Raw genomic sequence first — 26,125 nt, forward strand, 5'->3', positions numbered from 1 at the left:
TTTAAAAATCCCTGCTCAGAACTGAGGGAACTGGACTCTGAATCTCTTAGCATAGCTTAACATTCCTGAGCTAAATGCTGAACTATAAAAGGTACTCTACACTAAAAAGAGGCCCCGTATGCCACTATGTTTGTTATAAAAAAAAGTCATTCTTTTTTTAAAAAATGGTTAAGTCAATATACATGAAGACTCATTATTAAATAAGAAATAAAGCTTATAATTAAAATTAGTAGAAAAACATAAACTAGATGAAAATTCAAAATATATCTATACCAACAGATACATAGGAGTGGGGTGATTGAGAAAGGACTATTGATACTTTATAGGAAAAGTGATCTCCATATTTGTTGTCAGATTATTATTTTTAAGTTAAAAAACATTTATGGATCTACCATTTAAAAATCTCTCCTCAGATAATAAGTTTATGACTGTGCTGGTTAATTATTATGTTTGTCAAAGAAATTTGTAAATATGATATAAATGTTTGCTCACTTATAGTTTGCATTGGGTGTGGGGGACAGGCTGTAAGCAGGCAGGGTCATTACAGCCTAAAGCCATGATGGCGAACCTTTTTATAAACACCGCCCACTTTTGCAGTGCTGGTCAACCTGGTCGCTCCCGCCCACTAGTGGGAGTTCCAGCTTTCATGGTGGGTCAATGGCAGTTCTGTTTGGTTGCTCCACTACCGCCCACCATGAAAGCTGGAACGTCCACTAGTGGGCAGAAGGAACCAGGTTGACCAGCACTGCAAAAGTGAGTGGTTTTTATATTATAAAAAGGTTTGCCATTACAGGCCTACGGCTTAGATTTAAGACTAAGCCTTTCCCACCCTTTTAATACTAAGATCTTTTCGAAACTAAGCTTTTCCCCACACCCTTGACTGTTGCATGATGTGGGGTGGTGCGCTCTTATGAGGAATCCCATTTATGCCTCAGATAAGTGACTTTGTATCAGAGACTTCCTTATTTGTATACTGGCTTAAAGGTTTTGATTTCTATAAAATGGGGCAGACTGGGGGCTCATGCTCTCAGTTCCTAAAATTAGCATTGCGGAGGAGAAGCAGCCAAGATGGCAGAATGCTGAAGGAGAAGCCAGATTTTGCAGAGTTTGTGCAGAGAGGAGTTGGGGAACAGAGGTGAATAAGGCTGGTGAGGTATAAACCTTTGATTCTAGGAAACTCAGATGAGTCAGTGACTTTGGGAGCCCTGAATGGAAAGGGAGTGTTTTCCCACGGTGTGTATTTCTTGCCCACCAGGTGCAAGCTAGGATTAAAGGTAATGGCCTACCAGTTCTTAGCTTCGTTGTTTCATTACCATCTAAACGAATCAAATGCGAACCTGCACGGGCCAGGTGGCTGTGATGGTGGCCATGGCTACTGGCCTTACATTTTACAATGTGAATTTTTCTTCCCCAATTCTAGAAAAGCGTATGGGAATATTTGCTAGGAATGATATTTTTGAAATTAGAGCAGCCAGTTTTTAAGTCCAAAACAAATATTTTAATTGAAACACATTCATCAGTTTTTCAATGGAACACTTTGGATTCAGCTGTCTCAAAGTACTGGTTAAGACCAATAGAAAGCACATTTTTTAAAAAAAAAGTTAATGTTTTTATTTTGAAGAAATTATAGTTTCATGTGCAATTATAAGAAATAATTCCAAGATCCGGTGTACCCTACACCCAATTTCCTCCTGTCATAACATACTGCAAACTCGAGTACAGGATCTCAGCCAGGTTGTTGAACTTGCTCCAGTCAAGGTCCAGAAGAGTTCTAACACCAGGGGCTTTCTCCTGTTGCCTTTCTATAGCCACTCCCACTTTCAGCCTACCCCCATTTCCTCTTTAACCGTGGCAACCACTCATCTGTTCTTCATTTCAAGAATATTACATAAATATGATCTTATGGTATGTAACCTTTTGAGTTCAGCTTTCTTCACTCTGCGTAATTCTCTGCAGATTGAGCCAAAGCCTTGCATGTTGTGGTCCTAGTTGCTAGCTAATCTGCTGCCTTTTTTCCATGTTTCAGAGTCCTCTTATGTTTGTTTTAGGCATAATAAAATGGCCAGCTTTCTTAGCTGTACTTAGTGCTTCTTCCCAGAAGCAAAAGTCAGTGAGATTAGTGTTTCAAAATTCAAAACATCCAAGCATTTTGCTCTGGTGAAGTCTAAGTCCCTGTGAGAGGCAGACTTTTCTGTTGAGGCATGCTCTGTTAAAGAATTTCGGTTTGGGGAAAATAGATGTTTCTCATTCAAAATTGCTGAAACCATATCCCAGCTCTGGGATTATCATTTGGATTTCGAGTAAAGACAATTTTGAAAAACTGCTAGGAAGAATTAAAATAAAGAAGATTGTCAAACAATTCTTTTTTAAAATTTTTGATTATAGAATAACAGAGCTGGGATTTTGAAAGTCTCTTTTTCCCATCACATCAAAAATTTGTCCTGGGAGAAAGGAAAATATAATTACTTTCCTAACATCTCAAATAGACAAAGAAGACATGTTTTTGCATATTCTGAGTTTCTATACATAAAACTCGGTAATATGCTTTTTTAATGTTAACACATAATATTACCCATGCAATAATTTCTCATAAATAGTTGTCTCACGGTACTCTCAGTAGATATGAGATAGTTCACACTCTTTTTTTTTTTTTTTTTTTTTTTTACATATAGGCTTTCCTGCTTTTTATTTAACCAACCTTTTTATGATAAAAATGTTTCTTATACTTTTGGGGGATAGATTTTTTAAGTGTTGAAGATTTAGCTTAATGTCTTGGTACCTCTCATGAATTAATTTTTATTGAAGAAAGTAAAATATTACATAAAATTCTAAAAGTATTTAAATGAATTGTGTGTTAAAATATGTCTGTGGTCTTTCAAGGGAAATAAACAGTCAAAAGACCCTTTGGAACTTAATTAAACCAAGGTAAAAATAAAAGCAAATGACAGTGCTGTTGGACTTTTGTCCTGTTTTTTTAATTGTGGGGAACTATAGCATCATTTCTTTAACAGAAGGTGCTCAGGTACCTTGTAGATTTTCTTCCGAAACACTGTCCATTTAAGAGGAAAAATATCAGAAACTGTGGAAATTATGATTGTAGTGATCACATGAATTTCCTCTTTTTATAGTATTTTTGAGTCTATAGGGCATTATTTTTCCCCTTAAATTATTGAAGGCAATAAATAAATAAATTTCCCCTTAAATAAATTGAGGCAATGATACTATGAAGTCATTTATAATCGGCATTTTCTTTCAAACGGTATCTTTTAGTATTTTAAGAATAGTTCACCTAGCCTGACCAGGTGGTGGCACAGTGGATAGAGTGTCGGACTGGGATGCTGAGGACCCAGCTTCGAGACCCCGAGGTCGCCAGGTTGAGCGCGGGCTCATCTGGTTTGAGCAAAAGCTCACCAGCTTGGACCCAAGGTCTTTGGCTCAAGCAAGGGGTTACTCGGTCTGCTGAAGGCCCACGGTCAAGGCACATATGAGAAAGCAATCAATGAACAACTAAGGTGTCGCAACTAAAAACTGATGATTGATGCTTCTCATCTCTCTGCGTTCCTGTCTGTCTTTCTCTATCTATCCCTCTCTCTGACTCTCTCTCTGTCTCTGTAAAAAAAAAAAAAAAGAATAGTTCACCTAAACTCAAATATTTTATAACAGTAAAATTTTTCATAAACCTTAAGCCTGCCAGTTGATTTTAAATAATTTTTATTTTCCAGTTATAGTTGACGTACAATATTATTTCAAGTGTACAGCCCACCTGACACCATGCATAGTTATTAGAATATTGACTATATTCCCTGTGCTGTACTTTGCATCCCATGACTATTCTGTAACTACTATGCCAGTTGGTTTTAAACGACAAAATGATACAGAAAGGCATCAGGAAAAGGACTAAAATACAGAACAAGATCCTAGTTATATGGTCATTGTGTTACCGATTAACTTGTCTGCCTAACAAATGCAAATAATAAAGTAGAAAAAGCAAGTTGAGAAAACATTATTAAATTAAAAAGTAACAGGATTAATTAAATCAAGTAATAGTATTTTAGTACATGTTTGTTGGAAATGAAAATAAAAATAAACATTATTTCAGCATATATATGTATTATATATAACCTATATATATTATAACATTGCATATTAAAGTATTAATTTATTAAATATATTTAGTAAATTAACATATATTTATATTCATACATTTTTAACATTAAAATTTTTAATTTTTTTGGTTGAATTTATAGGGCTTACATTGGTTAATAAAATCATACAGGTTTCTGGCCCTGGCCAGTTGGCTCAGTGCGTAGAGCACTGGCCCAGCATATAGACATCCCAGGTTTGATCCCTGGTCAGGGACCACATGAGAAGCAACCACCTGCTTCTCTCCCTCCTCTCTCTCAGTTCTTCTCTGGTAGCCAGTGGCTTGATTGATTTGAGCATCTCCAGGGCGCTTGAGGATAGCTCAGTTGATTCGAGAATCTGTCCCAGATGGGGGTTGCCAGATGGATCTCAGTCCAGGCGCATGTGGAAGTCTGTCTCTCTATCTCCCCTCCTTTCACTTGAAGAAAAAAATACAGGTTTCAAGTGTACAACTCAGTAATACATCATCTGCATACTGCATTGTTCTCACCACCCAAAGTCTCTTAGTCTCTTTCCAGCCCCGTTTATCCACCTTTGCCCACTTCTGCCTCCTCTTATCCCCTTTCCCTCTGGCTATCACCATTTTATTGTCCATGTCTATGTGTCATATATACTTTTTATGCTTAATCCCTTCACCTTTTTCACCCAGCCCCTCAAACCCCCTCGCCTCTGACACCTGTTAATCTCTTCTATGTATCTGTGCTTTTGTTCTAATTTGTTAAGATACTTTGTTGATTTCAGAGAAAGACAAATACCATATCATCCCATTCACATGTGAAATTTAATCATATATACGATTATATGTATATGTATGGACATATATATATGTATATATATATACACACACACGCACATATTTAAAGTGCAGGTTCTTTCTAAAATAGAGACACAGCTAGAGGTAGTAGAAGGTAAGAGGGTTTAAGGGAGATGTTGACACACTGGTGAGCAATAATAATTTTTTTTAAAAATAGGAGTGTGAGGAATTGATTTATGAAGTGAGATTAAAAGAACTGAATATCTTTGCCTGAGTATGACCAAAGGCAGGGTATGATAAGGTCCTCAAGTATTTAAATGATGCTTCCATAGGGCAAGGACACTGATGATCTCTGGTGTTTCAGGTGGAGCCAGGGGCAGTGTGAAATAGAGACCTAAGTTTTATGTCAGGGGTGAAATGTGTGCACTAGGTAGGAGAATGGATTTTTGGAGAGTATTTATTTTAAAAAGTACTTTACTGGACTTAATGTGCTTTAGGGAATATGCAGGATGGGACAAAAGTAGGTTTACAGTTGTGAGTATGCGAAGCAGTTTATTCTTATATTTATCAATTATGGTATTATTTTATACAAAACCCACTTTTTAAAACATAAACCCACTTTGTCCTACCCTGATGTTGCTCTGTATTTGTGGGGATAGAGGGACCAAATGGAAGTGAGAGACTGAAAATATTCCTTCCCTCTCTGGGTTGCTATGGTGACTGAGCAAAGCTCTATTGCCAGAGATTTAGTCAACTGACCCATCATGTAGAAGGAATTTTGGGCATGAAGGATTTTTCTCTCCTTCCAAAATGGCAAAGGAATCCCATAGATTTGTGCACATTTTTATGGAAACATTTTGCTACATAACATTTTCCCTGCATTTCCTGTGCCTGAAAACAATTGGGTATGGTCTTTAGGTTTGCTTGTTACCAGTATTGAGATGGTTCCCCAGGACCCACAAGACAATGATCTACTTCATCTCAAATTTTTGACGGAAACTATCTCTAATTGTGCTTTACAAGCACTGAGCGCCAATATGTGACAGGCACCGATTTTAGACTTTTTTAGTATAAATTATGTAAAACATTTTCATACATACTCTCTTTTTGAATTCTCCCAGAACCCTAGGGTAGGTGCCAATCTTGTCATCACTGTTCCAGGCCAGGTAATAGAGAGGTTGAACTTGATCAAAACTTCTGTGTAATAGGTCTGATTAGTGCCAGGACTTCAGTCCAAATCCATGTCCTTTTCATGTAATCAAACTTAGGCACTTGGGGATTTGACCCTGAAAGTCCAGAGGTTCCATGGGGGAGAGAGGTCAGTTTACCTCGTGGTCATTAAAATACAAGATTACAGAGAGTGCCACCAAGCTTCCTTCATAAAAAGTCCTTCAGGTCTTTCTTTCAAAGCACTTCTCCTATTTCTGGTGACTTCATTCCTAATTTTTCTGGAGAAGTGGAGGGTGCCCCTTCTCTTAGAGGGTTCCCAACCTGCATACAGGCAGGACACACTGTTCTAGATTGTACAGGGCTGGGAATGATGAGGAGTGAGGTTTAAACATTCGCAACTTCTTTATGCCTGGGCATATGGAGGTGGTGCGGATATGAAGGAAAGTGCGGAAGTAGAAGAGTAGACACACTAAGTAATCTGATAAGGATCATTTATTATTATTGTTATTATTATTATTATTATTATTTCAGTGGTGGTTGAGTACATTTTCAGACAGGGGAGGCAGTCAATAGAGAAGACATAAGAGAGTAGGAGAAGGAATCATTGGGATACCCCACAGGGATAGTGAGAAGGCATATGGGTGCAGTGGTACAGGCAGAGAGCTTACTTAGCCTGAGGGACTTTCAGTAGATAATGTGTTATGTTTACTTTGTCTCAGACACCATTCTAAGGCCAGCCATATATTGTATTATATATTTTAATCTTTTTTAATACCCTATACAGTAGATAACCCAGAAATTACCTGTTTTTTTTTAACATGAAGAACTAAGTTCTGAGAAGCCAAATGACTTGCCCAGGGCCACTCAAGTAACAACAGAACCAGGATTTATGTACATGCAGTCGGGCTCTAAGTTCATGTTCTTAACCACTATCATACAGTGAAGAAGGAGGACCAAACAGATGAAGATAGACACAGGAGGAAACTTTAGGGATGGCCTTGATCTCAGTCAGTGTGTTTGTGTATTTGAGTACATTGAGTATATTTTAGAAGCAGGTACTGAAAAATCACTGAGTGGTAAATGTTGTACTAGTTACTTGCATATGTTTTACTCTTCCTCAGTACACAGTTACCCATTGCAATGGATGGAGAATAGATATATATGATGCAATATCCTAGTAGTAATCTGCATATAACAAATGTTTATCAGTCAACTAGTAGCTGTCACATTATTAGCGATTCACCAAATGACTTGTAGTCACCTTCAGGACAGATACAGTCACACAAAGCCATTACTCTGTCATTTGTCTTTCGGGCCTCTTTCCAGCTCAGCCTTTCTGATGAGGCTCACATGCATATCTATTTAAAGTAAGGATCGCAGAATAAAGAGTTTTCCTGACCACAAGCCTGAACATGTACATGCTGGACAGACTATAAAATAAAATGTTCTTAGCTAGATATTAAACTGTCTTCCATAAAGATAATTTATAAAACCAAACAACAAAAACTCCTTACTCATATATACAATTTCTTAATCAGATCATTTGTTCTAAGTTGAATAACAATACTAAGGCAGTGTTTGGGAAATGTGAAGGCCAATTAAAGGTCACTGTCTCCACAAATGACCACCTTCACTTAACACCAATTGCAAGTTCAGGGAGCTCCCAAAAACCTCATGCAAATTTAATAATTTGCTGGAAAGACTTACGGAACCCACTAAAAGCTATTATAGTCACAATTATTGTTTATTATAGCCTTTCCCTGTAATCTTTGGTAAAGATTAGTCAAAGGAAAACACATAAGGCAGAGTCAGGAAGTTCCCAATGCAAAGCTACCACTTGCTTCTCCTGTGGAGTCAAGGTGTATCACTCTACCTATATTGGTGTGTGTGATAAGTCACTGGAGTATTGCCAGCCATGGATGCTTACTTGAGCTTTGGTGTCCCGAGTTTTTATTGGGACTTTATCACATAGGCATGATTGATTGTCCACAGGGTTAGTGTGTCTCCAGGTTGACTGATACCATGTGACCCAACACCTCCACACTAAATCACATAGTTGGTCTTTCTAGCGGGGCCTGCCTCCACCCTAAGATTATGAGGTGCATCTAACTTTGACCTAAATAAAAACTCTCCTATTGAGTATGACATAGATTACCTTCTAGAAGCCAACAACAAAATCCAGACCTCTCTTTGGGTAAAGCCAGATAGATACTTTATGACATAGTTAAGTAACTGAGCTTGTTAAGCAGAAGAATCCCTACGTTCTTTATCTCTAAGTTTTGGGTCAGATACCTGCCTGATATTAAGCAAGGCTTATCAGGTATAATGGACTTCTGTGCGTGTGGAAGGGGATGGGGGGACGGGGAAGAAAAAAGAAAGTTTATCTCAGAGGCTTAAAACAATATAGGTCTGGCCCTGGCCGGTTGGCTCAGTGGTAGAGCGTTGGCCTGGTGTGCGGGGGACCCGGGTTCATTTCCCGGCCAGGGCACATAGGAGAAGCTCCCATTTGCTTCTCTACCCCCCCCTCCTTCCTCTCTGTCTCTCCCTTCCCCTCCCGCAGCCAAGGCTCCATTGGAGCAAAGATGGCCTGGGCACTGGGGATGGCTCTGTGGCCTCTGCCCCAGGCGCTAGAGTGGCTCTGGTCGCGGCAGAGCAACCCCCGGAGGGGCAGAGCATCGCCCCCTGGTGGGCAGAGCTTCGCCCCTGGTGGGCGTGCCGGGTGGATCCCGGTCAGGCGCATGCGGGAGTCTGTCTGACTGTCTCTCCCAGTTTCCAGCTTCGGAAAAATACAAAAAACAACAACAACAACAAAAACAAACAAACAACAACAACATAGGTCTATTTCTCCTTCACACTTCATGACCAGTGGGGTTGAATGAATGAAGCCTCTGCTCCACGTTTCCTCACTCAGGGTTCAGGCTGATGGACCCAGCACCCTTTGTTGCTCTGTCATGGCAAAGACAGACATATAATGAATCGTGAACTGGCTGTTCAGGCAAAAGTGACACACATTGCTTTTCACATTTCTCTGGCCAGTGCAACTTTGGCAATCACATCTGATTTGGGGGTAGGGAAGAGAAGAACCATTTTACTGTGTCCAGAGAGAGAACTGACCTTAGGAGCCCCATTATTATCCCAGGGATTTATCTCTACAAACAAGGAGACTCACGTGAAAGACTTATGAACATTGCTAATGTTTCTCCTTTTGATTGTCCCACCTAATTCAGATGTGATAGTTTGTTTGTGGAATCCTGGAGATTTCGCTTACTTGCTCTCAGCCTGGCTCTTCTCATCTCTGACTCTTGCTGGTGCACCCTATGAATTTATTCCTAAAGTTTGTTTAGGACTTTTGGGAAGAAAGTTGGCCCATTTCTCTGAACATATTGTACTTCATCCCTCTTCCTATGAAGAACCCCATCTCTCTAGCCACGTAGTAGCTGCTGATTGCTGAGCATATTGTAACATGCCAGGATTCTGTGCCTTTGCTGACACAGTTCCTTTACCGAAATGCCCTGCCCAGCCTACTGTTCAACAAGCCACACAACTCGTTTATTCTTGAGGACTCAAGTTTGTTCTTCTGTAGTTTTTGTGTATTTCTTCACCGTACGTGGATCCATACATTTTTTGTAAACATCTTTTATCATTGTTTTCTTTCATTGGTTAGCCATTTGTGCCTTCTATTAACGTTTTGAGGATAGTCCCTGGCTGATTGGCTCAGCGGTAGAGCATTGGCCTGGCGTGTTGAAATCCTGGATTCGATTCCCAGCCAAGGCACACAGGAGAAGCGCCCATCTGCTTCTCCACCCTTCCCCTTCTCCCTCCTCTCTATCTCTTCTTCCCCTCCTGCAGCCAAGGCTCCAGGGGAGCAAAGTTGGCCCAAGCGCTGAGGATGGCTCCGTGGCCTCTACCTCAGGTGCTAGAATGGCTCTGGCCACAACGGAGTAATGCCCCAGATGGGCAGAGCATCACCCCATGGTGGGCATGCCTGGTGGATCCCGGTCAGGCACATGCAGGAATCTGTCTCACTGCCTCCCCGCTCTAACTTTGGAAAAATACAAAAAAAAATATGTTTTGAAGATAGGAATGCTGTCTTTTTTCATCTTTGTATCTCCAGCACATTATTGGGCATCAAGGAACTTAACATATCTGTTGATTTGAAGATTAGGGAGATACTGAATCTCTAGGGTACAGAGAAGTAAAGTCATACATATCAGTTGCAACAGGTCCTCTTAATAAAAAACAACCATTAAAGATTGACCCTCTGTTTTATGTAATAAATGACCCAATATATTTAATTATAACAGAAGGATTTTTTTTTAAGATTTCACCTGTGCTTAAGTATTGGCAATTGTTTGTCTCTGTAATTTATTTCTGCATGCTGTCTGCAGTCCTCTGGTCTGGACTGGTTGTAGTTGATCACCAGGAAACTGGATAGTTTTAGGGGATAGACAAGAACTGTGTACTGAGGCTGTGAGCTGCAGTGGGGCAATGCCAGACACATTCCTCTGAAAAGGAAAGAGAGCTCTGAGGTCAGAAAACGTACACTTAGCCCACAACTTAGTTTTTAAACCCGAAGGAAAGAAGTATACACCATTTTCTTCAGGTATATATTTCTTAAGATCTGTGTTCCCTTCAAAGTTTTCTCTGATAGATGGGGAGGAAAGGGAAAATGGAGCAGGAGGGAAAAAATAAAAATGCATTTGAAATCATTTGATTCAAAGTGACCTACTTTCTAAACTCTTGGTAGCATTGTTTTGGACTGTGTGGATGTTTCTGTTCTGTACTGGTAGGTTTTCAGGAGAATGCGCAGTAGAACGCTGGTTGGGAAAGGCTGTAGGAATTAAAGAGCTCAAAGAGGGGAGTCTCCCAGCTGAGCAGACTGCCAGGTGAAGCACCAAAGAAAATTGAGTTCCAGGTAGTTTACCCATCCTGGATTGTGCTTCATGTTCCAGCATAGTTATTAATAGTGCCCTCTTTGATTCTCAAGAGTGTCCTGGTCCGGAGCGGTCACCCTACTTTTAGGTCACACAGAGCGGAGAATATTGGTGTGATGAATAGGAAGGAACAAAGCTCTGAAGTGAAGAGGGCTCAAGGGACAGTTATTGTCTGAGGGTAAATTCTGTTCAGGGTTTTTTCCTTAAAAGGCTTCTTGTAGTGCTTTTATCATCGATTTATTTTCCTTTGTGCTGCTTTTATGATGCCAATGTGTCTCAGTGTTTCTGGATTCCTAATAGATTTATGGGCAGCAGTGGTTTGTGTGTGTGTGGGGGGGGGGGGGGGGTGACAAGCCTGGATGGATTGGCTTGTGATTCAAGGCTAGACAGATTGGCTTGTGAATGGGGTGATAAGAGTAGGGAGAAGCACATACCAGTAGACCAGACTTCCTGTGCACAGGCCTTTGAATGCTGTATTTCACTCTCTGAAATGGCATTCATCTTAAGGCTGAGATCATTTATTCGCTCTGGAATTAAGCAATAGCACTGGCAGCAAAAGAAACTATTTTGGGAAGGCGATGTGGGAGGACTTTTGCTATGTGTTACAGGCTAGGCAGAAGTATTTTTTATGCTTTTGAAGACCATACTTTAGTGCCCTGATAAATGAATATTGACAACTTTCAGAAAATACCAAATATAATTAATGTCCAGGCTAATGTATACACACTATGATCTAGAAAGATTAATAAAAACTGGCCCTTGCCAGTGTGCTCAGTGGATAGAGCACCAGCCCAGCATGCAGATGTCCCCAGTTTGATCCCTGGTCAGGGCACACATGAGAGGTGACCATCTGCTTCTCTTCTCCCTCTCCCCCTCTGGCAGCCAGTGGCTCATTGGTTCAAGCATTGGACCCCCAGCAGGGAGGCTGGATCAGTTGATTGGAGCGTCAGCCTTAGGCACTGAGGATAGTTTGGTTGATTTGATCATTAGTCTCAGACGGGGGTTGCCGGGTGGATCCCAGCCGGGGCGCAGGCGGGAATCTGTCTCTCTATATACCCTCCTCTCACTTGAAAAAAAAATTAGTAATAACTGAGTATAGATGCTTCAACTTAATTTACCTGAAAGGTAGAAAAACAATTTTCTTGGAGATTACCCTCCAATGCAGATGCTATTGGGAAGGGGGAAAATATAACATCTTGTTCCTAGCCCCTTCCTCACACATTCCCTGGCAGGTTGTTTTTTGCGTATTTCCATGTAGACTTTTCTAGATTATTGGAGAAGTTTAAAATAAGACAATACATGCTGAGAACTGTCACACACACACACACACACACACACACACACACACACACACACACCGCCGCCGCCGCCGCCGCCGCTGGCAATCCTACCTCATAAAGCCGAGGTGGGTAGGGCTTGGCAGCTGGCGGCAGCTGTGGAGATAAATAAACCAGCACCAGGACTCCGGGATGAGCGGGGCGCAGCGGCACCGGGATGAGGTTGTGTGGCTCTGAGCGCCTGCCATTGGAAGAGGCCGTGAAAACACAGCTACAGCTGGAGTCCAGAAGTTCAGACAGCGGGGAGGTGGGGGTTTACAGCGACCAGTTTAATAGTGCTTTTGCTCAAGCTATTGCATTTTTGAGGGGGTTAGGGGAGTGTTTTAGAGGACAGATAAAAGATACAACTTCAGTTACTTGCATCTCATCATTTAATGAATGTATTTAATAGAAACCAGGGAATTGTGCTGCTCTGCACCTATTGGACTTTTCTATTTGATGTTCTTTTGACTATCAAAGAGCGAGCTACCGTCAGAATTTTTGTCTTGACAGAATTGCTGCAATTAGAAATTGAAAACAGCGGCGCAGTGCTGTTTAAAATTTTTCTATTTTGTTACCGATAACCAGTTTAGAAAATGCTTTTCTCTAGAAGGCTTTTGAATTCTCTCTTCAGTGTGGTAGATGTTCTCACAACAGATGCTTTTTGTTTTGTTTCTTTCTTTCCACTTAGGCATTAGAATTAAGGTGAAGATGTTGAGATTCCCCAGCCCAAACAGTGCTGTCTTGGCTTGTGATAAGCATTTTGTAAATTATATCCTGTTGTTCACAAATACGCAGTAACTTTACTTAAAGTCACAAGTCATACTTATCTACTTGTTTTGCATGGGGAGTTGGTGAGTGTCGATGAGTGGTACCATTCTACGTATCAGTGGCCTATATATTGATTTTTTTTTTTTTAAGGCAAATGAACTACCACCTTATTTTCCAGTTACATGAGTCAAAGATTTAATGATCTCAGAATCTGAAATACGTCGCTATCTTTCTATCTGGGCACAATGTAAAGTGTTCTTCATTTCCACACAACATTCCCACCTCTTTATCATTTCAGTTAATCGTGTCAGAAATTGGTGGAAAAATACCTTTACACGGTAACGAGAATAAAAAGTCATTTTGAAAACTTTGAAGCATTTCAAGAAAAAAATGAAGATCTAGTTATGCCTTTTAAATTTAAAAATTCTTAGAGTCACTTATTTCTTTTTGTGTGTCTAACAGAATAATATTTCTATAGAGATTGATTTTAAGGACAAGTATTAAGGCGATAGTGATGAAAGACGTATGTATTGTTGAAAGTTGATAGATAAGTACTGGGGAGGAAGAAAGATAAAGATTTTAAAAAATGGAGATTAATATAAAAGTTTCAAATATTTAGAGAATTGACAAATCAAGAAAAGACTTACTGAGCGCGGCCATGTGCTACGGTTAGTACTGGGATCTACAGGAACAGCGCACAGCCCAGAACTGAGTTTGGGAGGAAAGTCAGACATTGTTAACCCCGGTGTCATCTGGATGCTGAAATGTGTCCGTCAGAGATGGTGGGAAATTATCACCAGCCAAGAGTCTGTCTGTCTCTCTGTTTATGTGTGGGGTGAAATTACCAGTGGTCCCAGCCTCTTCAGTCTTTCTATCTGGAGTTGTCTCTGTTGTCACAGACTCACTGGCCTTCCTCTCGCCTCTGTGTTTTAGGAGAGACAGCGCCTGGAGACGATCCTCAGCCTTTGTGCCGAGTACACAAAGCCCGACAATCACTTGTCCGCCGGCACCACCACCACCGTGGCAGATGTGCAGAAAATCAATAAGGAGCTCGAGAAGCTGCAGCTCTCCGATGAGGAGTCTGTGTTTGAAGAAGCCCTGGTGAGCCCCGATGTCAGATACAGGTGCCACCAGAAAGGCTCTGGCCACGATGCAAACTCGGCAGCCTTCGGGAGCCTCAGTCAGAGCAGTGCCAGCTTCCTTCCCCCCAGGAGCGCCATGAACGAGGAACTGCTCAGGGACCTCGCCAGGACTCCCCCACCACCCCCCTCTGCCTTTCTGAAAGCTTCCGAGACCACTTACTTAAGTATCCTACCAAAGGTAAAGGAGGCAGAGACTGGGACGGAGGGCCTAGGACAGTTGCATCTGCATTCATTGGCCTAGAGATTAGAGGCTTTGTCATGCTGGTTTTCCAAAATGTTTTCCTAAAACTTCAATCTAAGAGGTAACTAGCAAGGCGTAGCAAATTAATGTTTACTATAAAATAATAAATTTGCACTGTAAGAAGTGTAGCAGTTCACAAAAGTAGGAAGGTTCCCCTTCATTCTGTCCCTTCTGAGTTATACACCTGAGAGATAAACACAAAGTGTTTTATATGCTATCCTAATATTTCTGTGCATATATGACCATATATTATTGACATAGACATACACAGTGTTCTTTGCCCACCCAAAAATCTTTGAGTATCTTTGCATATTAGTATACACAGCTTTACCTTATTCATTTCAATGGCTGACTAGTGTTTTATGTTTGGAAATTCGCCTACCTGTTAAAGTTGTTTACAGTTTTTGGCTAAGAAAACTACACACAGCCAATATTCTAGGATATATTCATTTGCAACAATTGTGCAAATGTTGTCTATAGAATCACTTACTAAAAGTGGAATTGTTAGGTCGAGTTTGTATATTATTCATTTTAATCAATATTTCCAAGTTATACTCTCAAAAGAGGTATACTTTCACTGACAGTTTATGAGAATACTTTATTCTCCATATACCTGCTAAAGCTGTGAAATTTGTCAGCTTGCTAAGTTAACAGGTGTTTTAATTCATTTGTCTTTAATGTGCATGAAAGTGGGCATCTCTTCATATTTCTAATTGTCAATTTGTATCTTGACCCATTTAGTCATGTTGCTCACTCATTTTTTGAAGATGTCTTGTTTTTACTAATAACTATTTGTGATAATGAAATCAGTCTTTTATCATGAGTGGTAACTTTGACTTTATTAGTGACATATTTTGGACATATAAAAGATTAAGAGCCTGACCAGGCAGTGGCACTGTGGATAGAGCATTGGACTGGGACACAGAGAACCCAGGTTCAAAACCCCAAGGTCACCAGCTTGAGCACAGGCTCATCTGGTTTGAGCAAGGCTCACCAGCTGGAGCCCAAGATTGCTGGTTTGAGCAAGGGGTCACTTGGTCTGCTGTAGTTCCCCCCCGCCGCCTTCGTCAGGGCACATATGAGAAAGCAATCAATGAGCAACTAAAGTGCCGCAATGAAGAATTGATGCTTCTCATTTCTCTCCCTTCCTGTCTGTCTGTTCCTATCTGTCCCTCTCTCTGTCTCTGTCATAAAAAAAAATGTTTAAGATTTATATGTCATCATAATTAGTTAGTCTTCTGGTTGTTTGCTGATTAAAAATGTCTTCCAAATTTGAGAATTTTTTTAAATGGAGTTCAAGGAAAATCTTTTGGGTTTTTTTCACATAGGTTAAGAATTTTTTGTGTAAAATTTAAGATAAATTCCCCTACCTGTTTTCTAGAAAGGATTTAAAAGTCCTTACAATAAAATATGTTAAAAAATACACATTTTATTAGAATAAAATTAGGACACCAATATAGTAAATAACAAGGAAAAGAAGATACTGGAAAACCAAGTAACATAATCCCAAGAATTTATTTATTTAAGAATAAACAGGACTAATGAATTAATTTATTTAAGTAACTGACTATTACGTTCAACTCTGAGATTCTTGACTGTCATGGCCAAAGAACCAAACATAAAAAGATATATTAGTTATAATTTTTGTTTTAAGAGAAGGACACATACTGATCCTTTAAGAGAAAGACATTGTCATCTTGCTTAATTGTGGAGGTAATTTATCACATGGGGTACTATTAGGGGAGTAATACTAAGGGGAGTTTGTGTGTTAGTTTTTATTTTTGTTTGTTTGGGTGCAACAAAACTTTTCTTGTTAAAAAAGTTGAATGTTTCGGGTTCGAAGTACTTACCCACCTTGAACTCTTCCATTGTATACATCAAGGCTATCGTGACTCTGGACTGTTCAATCCCTTCCTTCTTCTAGTGACCACGTTTACCTTACTAATTCTCAATGGAGAGGAACTCTGAATAGGACATCTGTCTCTATAGCCAGCAAGATGCAACTGTTAGAAACTAGGGTCTGGGAGGAAAATCAAGAGATGTTAGGGGCCTGGCTAGTGGTTCAGTGGATAGAGCGTCAGCCCGACATACAGACATCCTGGGTTTGATTTCCAGTCAGGGCACACAGGAGAAGCAACCATCTGCTTCTCTTCCCCTCCCTCTCCCCATTCTCTCTCTGTTCCTTGCCCGCAGCCACTGGCTCAGTGCTGAGGATAGCTCAGTTGTTCCCAAGCAGGTCAGCCTCAGGTACTAAAAATAGCTCAGTACTCAAGAATCAGCCCCAGATGGGATTGCAGGGTGGATCCCAGTTGGGGTGCATGTGGAAGTCTGTCTCACTATCTCCCCTCCTCTCACTTGAAAAAAAAAAAAGAGTACTTAGTGTTCAGGCAAAGTAAATGACCCATCATTTGATTTGACCTGTTGTCATCAGATGTTGTGTTTTCTCAGAAATCCTTTGCTACCATTTTATCTTCAATCCTTTCACATTTCTTTCTTCATGGAGATCTGCTGGATTTTGTTATGATGGTGAGCTGTGTGCTTGCTCTAAGGACTGCCTTTTTGGAGACAGGTTTCTTCCTGAAGAGGGAAGAGGGCTGTGACAAGAATTCTGTTGGTATGTACATGAGCAGATCATGACAAATGGCTTTCCATTGCTCAAATGTGCATCTGTGGAATCGGAGGCCTCTGAAACCTGGAGCAGCATCCTTGTGCGAGAGAAACAGGACCATGTTTCCTTGGGAGACAGGAAGCATCGGGGGCTCCTCTGGTCGCCACACAACAGCTGGGACAGAGTACCAGTGACCAGGCGATGGTTCCAGGGAATGAGTTTTTCATTTATTGCCTTTTGAAGACAGACATTTGTTACTTCAAGAAAGGAGATAGAAGAATCATTTTAAAAAGTCCTGGCCATTTGCTTTGCATGCATTTCCTCTTTGAGTAATCTGCTCACTGGATTATTAACAAAGTACAGTGTTTGTTGTTAATCTCAGGATCAGTGAAGAGAGGAATGTGAAAAACACTCTAAGCTGATTTAATAAAAAAAAGATTTTAATAATATTTAGGAAACTGGAGCTTTACCATTCTGGAACTTGCACTGATGGATACTTAGAGACTCAGATGACCTTGGAAATATGCTAATTTTAATTTTGTTTTATCAACCTACTTATCACTACCTGAGGTGAAAATTAAGAGTAAATCACTCTTTTCCTTTTTTCTTGCAATATTTTTGAGGTATAATTGACATATCATGCCATATAGACATATCTACATATATTGCAAAATGATTACCACAATAAATTTTGTTAACAGGTATCACTTTATATAGTTACAAAATATGTTTTATTTTCCTTGTGATGAAAATATTTTACTCTTCTCTTTTTGAGTAATCATTGTGTCTACAGTGGAAAGCCCTCCCACTTGCAATGTCCTCTGGTTGCAAGAGGTTTCTAAGAAGAGAGCTACAAAAAAAAAAGAGGCAAATACCTATTTCTCCCCTCTCTCCCCTTTCTCTGCATTTCAAGTTACCTTAAAGATGGTGTATTTGGGGATGCACAAACACGTGTAAAGGACTTATTAAAACATGTCACTTCCAGTGGAATCCTATCCATTATAATATAAAAAAATTCCCAGATAGATTACAATTAAAGTGTTCTCTTTCACCATAAAACTGAAGATATTTAGTGGCCACCAAACCCGTGGCTCTCTATTGGTTTCTTCTATTTGTATATAAATGAAATTACAATATCCTCACACTATTCTATCACAAATCAGAGTTCTAGAATGCCTTTAGAAGAGTGCTTTTTATAAGTTACAGTAAAAACAGGCATTTCCTAGATGGGATTTATTGCTCTAAACAGACTCTCACATTGTTCATTGTTAAATATACCTATTGTGATCAATTTTCTTGAAACTTTGAGTTATACAGATATTTATAATTGCCACTATTACCTATCTTTCTAGTTTTGCGATTGTTCAGTTTTTGTTTTCTCTTTGTGCTTTGCTACCACCAGAGAGAGAGAGAGCTATTTTTAAACTATGTTGGAAGTTGAAATCTAATATGAAATGTTGACCCAACAGGATACAGCTTCTTGAGGCTTTCCTGCTAGGATTACTCGTCAGTGATTTCAGAATGCTATTCACTGTTAACAGGCATTCCTCAGGCCCTAACACAGGCACCTCAGTATTAGGACAATGGAATTCACTGTCTGTGATAAAAAGGTCACAGTTGTTTTATTAGTCAATAAGATACAGATTTCAGGTGGCAGTTAAAAAGCTAAATGTCAAAGCTTGGAAGGTCTGCATACCTTTGTTCTAATCAACCTGAGATACTTGTGACTTCTCAATCATTGATTCTCTCTAAAGAGCAGCGAAGTGAGATAAAGAATAAAGAATATGAATAAAGAATGAAGACCGCATGATGCCTATCTTCTTAAAGCTATTTTCAGGATTGTTCTATAAATTAAATGAACTTAGTGAGGTATAATAAATTTTAATGGTTTCTTTGGTTAATTTGAGTATTTCTTTTAATGACTAGTAAATAATCTTCAATAATTCACTTATGTGGGCTGCTACCTTTAATTTTTAATTGAGAAATTATAAAATCATTGACTTATAGGTGTAAAAAACTACTTCTTTTTAAAAGACTGATGAAATTTAAATATCCCAGCTTTTCTGGACATACAGAAAGACTGGTCTATACCTGGTGATATACAAGATAATTAACCTGAAATTTTTGTAAGAGGCTATGTACAATTCACTATATTCTCACCTAAAAATAACAGGCAGTTTTATTTTGGCTGTATGTATGATCAGTATTTCTTTTTTCCCTTGGCATTTGTCATAACTTCTCAGGGGTGTAAGTATGCCCTCTCTCACTTCATTTTTTTCTTGACTTTCTCAGTTTTGCTAAGGAACTCATTTTTTTTTTTTTTTTTTTGCATTTTTCTAAAGCTGGAAACAGGGAGAGACAGTCAGACAGACTCCCGCATGCGCCCGACCGGGATCCACCCGGCACGCCCACCATGGGGCTACGCTCTGCCCACCAGGGGGCGATGCTCTGCCCATCCTGGGCGTCGCCATGTTGCGACCAGAGCCACTCTAGCGCCTGGGGCAGAGGCCACAGAGCCATCCCCAGCGCCCGGGCCATCTTTGCTCCAATGGAGCCTTGGCTGCGGGAGGGGAAGAGAGAGACAGAGAGGAAGGCGCGGCGGAGGGGTGGAGAAGCAAATGGACGCTTCTCCTATGTGCCCTGGCCGGGAATCGAACCCGGGTCCTCCGCACGCTAGGCCGACGCTCTACCGCTGAGCCAACCGGCCAGGGCAAGGAACTCATTTTTTTATGAAGTAGTTTTATGAATGATGCCCAGTGTCTTGTTTCATGTCACTAAAGACTATCAGCCCCGTTAGTGTCTTAAATTTTATATAGGAAGAAAGTCCTGTAGGATGTTGTGTTTAGTGTGCTAACACAAAAAGTGAAACATGAATTAACTTAATATTAAGTGTCTAGTTTTAAATCATTGGGGAGAGGAAGTCACAGAAGTAATGAAACCTGTTTTGTCCCAATTATTACCTTTGTGGAACATCTTGGTGAGATTGGGCCAAATGTGATGTGCTCTTGCTTTTTGCCACCTTATATAAAAAAGGAAAAAAGTAAGAATGGAAGCTCATTTGCAGATAACCTTCGCAATGGGACCTAAGAGTATGGTAGAGATTCCAGAGACCACTGTAGATGTACTCACCTGGAGAACGTAGGTGTATGGTGTTTTGTCATGACAGGCAGCAGCATGCCCAGGAGACCCCTGAGGAAGTTGTCAAAGTCTTGTCTATATTCTAGATCTCTGCTGTGCCCCACTGTTTATATAACCTTAGAGAAGTCACTACAATCTCTGTGGACCAAAGTTTCCTCATCTGTATAGCCTCTTATTTATTTTAGCTTTCAAAGGATATGAATTTATAAATTTAAGTTGTGTTCTAAGAGTCGGAACCACTGAGTATCTGTGGAAAAATGCAGAATTTCTACTGAACCATCTCAAAGATGCTTTTACAATCAGATAGGTGCAGAGATGGGAACATTAGACCTGTGGCTGATTTATAAATTGGGAAATTCTGAATTGAAGAGTGAATATCTCTTTTCTGTGCTGATTCATTGCAGACCCCAGAAGGTATAAATGAAGAGCAAAGGCTTCAGGAGTTGGCTGCAATGGAAGAGACCAGGATAACAATTCTGAACAACCTCGAGGAACTTGAACAAAAAGTCAAAGATATAAACGACCAGATGGATGAATCTTCCAGAGAGGTATAAACCATAGGTTCATTTTCTACCCTCTTCCTAATTTTTTTTTCCTTTTTTTGCTTAAAAATATTGCTGCCCATTAGAGTACAGGCATTAGAAAGAGAATATGTAGAAGTCAACACAAGAAAACATCTGTTCAATGGGTATATAAGTAGGATAAAAATACTTTTTTTACATTTTTTTTATTAAGAAGAGATAAACATATTCAACCATTTTTCATGTGCTTTATGTATAACTGACTAGTACAGCAGGCTTTCAAATAATGTTTTGTTCAACTTTGTTCTAATGTTAGTGAGATACTGTAGGAACTTAACTCTTGTTTGTATCAACTAGCTTATGGCAAAATTGGTATCATTATACATGGTTTCACCACAGTTTCAAGAACCTTTTGATGATGCTAAGTGGAGACTTAGGGTATATGCTTTCTGACTTACTTACTACAAGCTCTGTGAGCAGAGGTACAATGAATTTAGGTGTTCAAGTTCAAATCCAACAGATGTTTTCTGAGCGTGTTTACTGTGAGCTGTATATCATGTTGGTACTATAAGGGGATTTACATATGAACCAAACATGGACCTAGTCAGTGGTGGAATTCAGATAATTTAACAACTGGTTCTCTGCCCTAATGACCATTTTAAGTATAAAAAATTATATACTGAAAGGTAGTGTATTATTTTATACATTTAATACTGAAATAAGAACAATAAAAGAGGTACATAAAATTAGATTATGTTATAAGAAAGTTTTAAAATATTAATGAACAAATATTAAATAATACTTGTCAAAAAACAATAAAACTGTTATTTTTGGTATTTCCATATTGCTTCTTGATTGGCATCCTCACTTGCAATTCTTTTCACCTATGGATAGAATGAACATTACTTCAGGTGCTTAGAATATGCTATTGCACAGATGAACATTAAAAAAGAGTAAGGAATGTAAATTTGTGATTTCCACATTGGGTGGCTGCCCAAGTGCCCACCTTAGAGAGAACCTTGATTACAAGTGCCATTTTAACAACCTGTTCACCAAACTCAACAAAAAATTAGGTATGGGCTTGACCAAACCTGTGCGAACAGGCTGAATCCCACCACTGGGCCTAGCTTTCTTTCTTTTTTTATTTTTATTTTTATTTTATTTATTTATTTTTTTTTCTGAAGTGAGAAGTGGGAAGGCAGAGAGACAGACTCCCGCATGCACCTGACCGGGATCCACCTGGAAAACTCACTAGGGGGTGATGCTCTGCCCAGCTGAGGTGTTGCTCTGTTGCAACCAGAGCCATTCTAGCACCTGCAGCAGAGGCCTTGGAGCCATCCTCAGTGCCTGGGCCAACTTTGCTCCAATGGAGCCTTGACTGCAGGAAAGGAAGAGAGAGACAGAGTGGAAGGAGAGGGGGAGGGGTGAAGAAGCAGATGGGCGCTTCTCCTGTGTGCCCTGGCCGGGAATCAAATCTGGGAGTTCCACACTCTGGGCCAACACTCTACCGCTGAGCCAACCGGCCAGAGCCTGGACCTAGCTTTCTAAAGATTTGAAAACCAAAGAGGAGATAGGCATGGACAGACTATAATTCTGGTTATAGAACCATAAGTATAAGGAGAAGGGAAATTTTTGTGTTACTTTTATGGAGTGAAAAAGAGCAAATAACTCCATCTAGGCAGAATCTGCATGTTTATACTCACAGATGATGCACATAACCCCATAAGTGGAAGGGGACTGCTCATCTGTCAGCTTGTGCACAAACCCTGGAAGCCCCTTCTGCTGGCATTGCTAAAGAATGCAGTGTTTGCATGCTGGGCACAGTGTAACTTTTACTTCCCATGCTCTAGGGACAAAAAAAGACATGGTTGCTCCCAGGATGGTTCATGCTTGATCCTGAATCTAAGCATATAGGCAACATAGCCTTGAGAAATAAAAAGTAAAGAGGTCATCATAGAAAATTAAATAACTAGTTTCCTTATATTCTAGGCTCTCCAGCTTTCTCTTGTAGGACTCCTAAGCCTCTCTTGGGCTCTCTGAAATGTTCTATAAGCCCCACAATCTGGCTGATACAGTAGTTACTCTTTGAAATTTGTAACTGTTAAAAATGTGCCTCTAACACGGGCAGCTGAAGGTGAACCACCTCTGGACTTTGTTGTGTATCCTCAGCTGGATATGGAATGTGCTCTTTTGGATGGAGAGCAGAAATCTGAGACAACTGAACTGATGAAAGAAAAGGAGATTTTAGATCATCTAAACCGGAAGATAACAGAACTGGAAAAGAACATCGTTGGTGAAAAGACCAAGGTAAAAGAAAATTCTATTTGAATGCAATTTTTATAGGCAAAATGGTGGTCCCGCGTGGTTGAATCTAAATGTTGTATGAGTTACCATGGTTTGGGGTTTCTGTCTCCTATTCCTGGAGAGTGGCATTAGAGGATAGTCTTAAGATGAGGTAAGTTGTCACCAACTAAGAACTGTCAGGTGCTGAGTAGCTGAAGCTGAGAGAGCAGAGCCTGTATAATTTCAAGCTGATGTTCATAGGAGCTTTTCCTGCTTGGGATGAGGGAATTGCTTTTCTCCATCAGTCTGCTTTTCTGATTCTGCTATGTTTTTTCTTTGTTTATGAATTATTTTAGTATACTGAACTTCTTCACCACTGGTGCCCTGAAGAAATGGCTTAAGCATATTCAAATAGGGTTGCCTTGTTTCTTTTCATTTTTCCTGTTTATTAAAAAGATGAATGGGAGTCATTCATCTCACCTGTCTTGCCTTGCCATGCTCTTCAATGCATGGGCATGGCTCTTTGAAAAAGACATGGCAGTTTTCAGGAGATCCCCACACACTGCCCAGTGAGATCTGCCTGTGGAACACAGCTGACACTTCTCTTGGGAAAGACCTTGTTTATACATTTGTGCTCACAACCTGATATCTACTAGGAAAGGTATGAAAAATTATTTGTAGTTTTTAGAATCCAGGGTGGTGGTCGTCATGTTTTCTGTTTTTCCGGTTCTTCATTTTCTCCGGGAAATATTTTACATGCTCGCCTCTCGCTTTTTGAGTTGTTAACAGCTGAGCTGAGCCCAGACCAAAAATTAAAATTCCAGTTTGGGAACGAAACTTTAACACATTCTTTCTTGCTCTCCCTGTTCTGTGCTGAGTTAAGAAGAAGGAAAAGTGTTCAGTTGGAGTGAGTTCTCCTGGTAACCTAGAGAAAGGACTGCTGCTAAATGTGGCTTCATTTTTACAGGTTCCTCTTTGTTTGAGAGCGCTACATGAGGGCATTTGATCTTAGTGCCAGAAATGAGCTCAGAAAAGATATTGTCATAAATTGAAGTCAGATTAAAAGCTACACATCAATCAAGAGCTTGGTTTCCTGCTTGTCAAGACTGAACTGCACAGCTTGTTCGTATTAAATTTTATGTTTGTTTCGTCTAGCCCTGGACTTTGAAATAATAAAGAATCCATTTGGGTAATAGGTATAGTTTTCTTTAAAAGCTCAATACCAAGTCAAAGGGTTGATTGTCTTGTTCTGCAGTATGGGAGGATTATGATTTTCAGAAAGTCTGCACAGAGACGGCAAGGAACTTTCATTGCAGGCATCAGATGTCTTTGTTTGGGCACCTATTATGATGTGATGGTTTATGTCATTCCAGAAAACTTGTGGGACGTAGGAATGGATATTATGTTCCCGTTGAACCTTTCTGCCTTTCTCATCTGTGTAGTTACTTATCTTTGGATAGCCCACATATAGCATGGTCTACAAATTCTGTTTATCTCTCTCATTAGCATCAGATTTACACAAGAGTGACATACGTGGAGTCAGTGCTGAATCTCACTTCCCAGAGAAAGTTGTGTTTTGTTCTCTGGACCTAAAACAGTTTGGAATGCTAGAACATGTGCTGGAACAAATAAGACGGTCACCTCCACCCTTCCTATTATTGTTCTGGTGGCTTGATAGAGGCCATGCGTAGAAGAGGGGACAGTGGGGGCCCGAAGTATAGGATCAGCTCATGCAGCTGTTTCAGGATTAGTTGGTCTTAGAAGATGGGATTATTGTCTGTCATCACATGGTGTGAAAAATGACAGAAACTGGCTTTGGGTGAGGGATACCAGAGGAAGTTGGGGGAAGTGAAAACCACCTGAGCTAGAGGATGTTACTACATATTCTTGACAATCAAACTCAAATAAAGACTCAGTCTTGCTTGGTGGCATTACTGTGTTTCTCAAATACAACCTTCACCTTGTCCAAACCTTTGGTTCCCTTTGCTCCCACTGGCCTTGAGATGAGCTCACTACCCACTTCACTGAGCAGTTAGAAGCATCCCATCTCTGTACCACTAAGGAAGGGTCTTCCTTCCCTCAAACACCAGTGCCTTTGCATGTGCTCCAGGGCTCATGCCACTCGCCATCTCAGCATCTTCAGTCCTGTATCCCTCTTCCCTCACCTTCTTTCTCTTTATTGGACCTTCACTGTCAGCATGGCAACATTGTTATTTTTAAAAATTATTACTTAAAATTAAACTTTCTACCAGCTACTTACTACCTTATTGCGCTTCTCTTCATCACAGCCAAACTTGTCAGTGTTCTCACACCCTGTTAAGTCCTGTTCATCAGCTCCCACTTAACCATTCCTCTCGTTTCAGTTGGCTCCGACTCCCACTGCTCCATCAGATTTGTTCCTGTTAAGAGTGCTAAAGACCTCGGAGCTGCCCGACCCACCGGGTGCTTTGTGTTCTCTCGTGATTGGGCTCCTGAGGAGCACACAAGACGGGGCTTTTTCATGGCACTTGCCCTTTCTCCTACCCCCACCTTTGCCTCCACATACCTCCCTCTTCTGGTTTTCCTTTTCTGCTCTTTTCCTTAGGACTTTTATATCTCAATTCCCTTTGCTTGTTCTTTTGTCTCTATCCACCTAGATAGTAAGAGTATTTGTCTCTGATCTGAACCCTCTTTTCTTATATCCTCACACTCTTGTGTAGTCATGGCCTCCAATACCCTGTGTATGTTGGTGACTGTCTAGTGTTTGTCTTTAGCCCTTTTCTGAACTTTTGACTCACATCCAGTGACTCGCCGGCCATTTCTCCTCAGCTATTTCACAGGTATCGCCAACCAAACACCCCGTAACTGAGCTCTTGATCTTCCCCTTCCCTGTGCCTTCCACAGCCTCCCCGCTTCCAATCCGAGTCTTCCTCCCATTTTCTCAGTTCAGGATATGGCGCCTCCATTTCCCTTGCTGTTTATACAGAAACCTGGAGGTAGATCCTGACACTTCTTTCTTCATTGGATCCACATCCAATTGACTAGGAAAACATTTTTCAGTAGATTCAACTTCTCTGCATCTTCGCTACCACCATTTTCTTCTGACTCTCCAAAATCTCTGCATT

At 40.3% G+C, this 26,125-nt stretch overlaps 1 protein-coding gene across 13 annotated transcripts in view; it reads left to right on the forward strand.

Annotated features, from left to right (window-relative positions):
• Positions 1–26,125, forward strand: part of PHLDB2 (pleckstrin homology like domain family B member 2) — a 261,962-nt gene that overhangs the window by 178,702 nt on the left and 57,135 nt on the right. For 12 of the 13 annotated variants that reach the window (XM_066346840.1, XM_066346827.1, XM_066346829.1 and 9 more), the window contains 3 exons: positions 14,022–14,408; positions 20,622–20,765; positions 22,908–23,045. In XM_066346840.1, coding sequence (XP_066202937.1) covers positions 14,022–14,408; positions 20,622–20,765; positions 22,908–23,045 — 669 coding nt within the window. The remainder of the gene's footprint in view (positions 1–14,021; positions 14,409–20,621; positions 20,766–22,907; positions 23,046–26,125) is intronic. The other variant, XM_066346833.1, reaches the window with a different exon arrangement.

Source organism: Saccopteryx leptura, chromosome 8, assembly GCF_036850995.1.
Source record: "Saccopteryx leptura isolate mSacLep1 chromosome 8, mSacLep1_pri_phased_curated, whole genome shotgun sequence".
Classification (NCBI taxonomy): domain Eukaryota; kingdom Metazoa; phylum Chordata; class Mammalia; order Chiroptera; family Emballonuridae; genus Saccopteryx; species Saccopteryx leptura.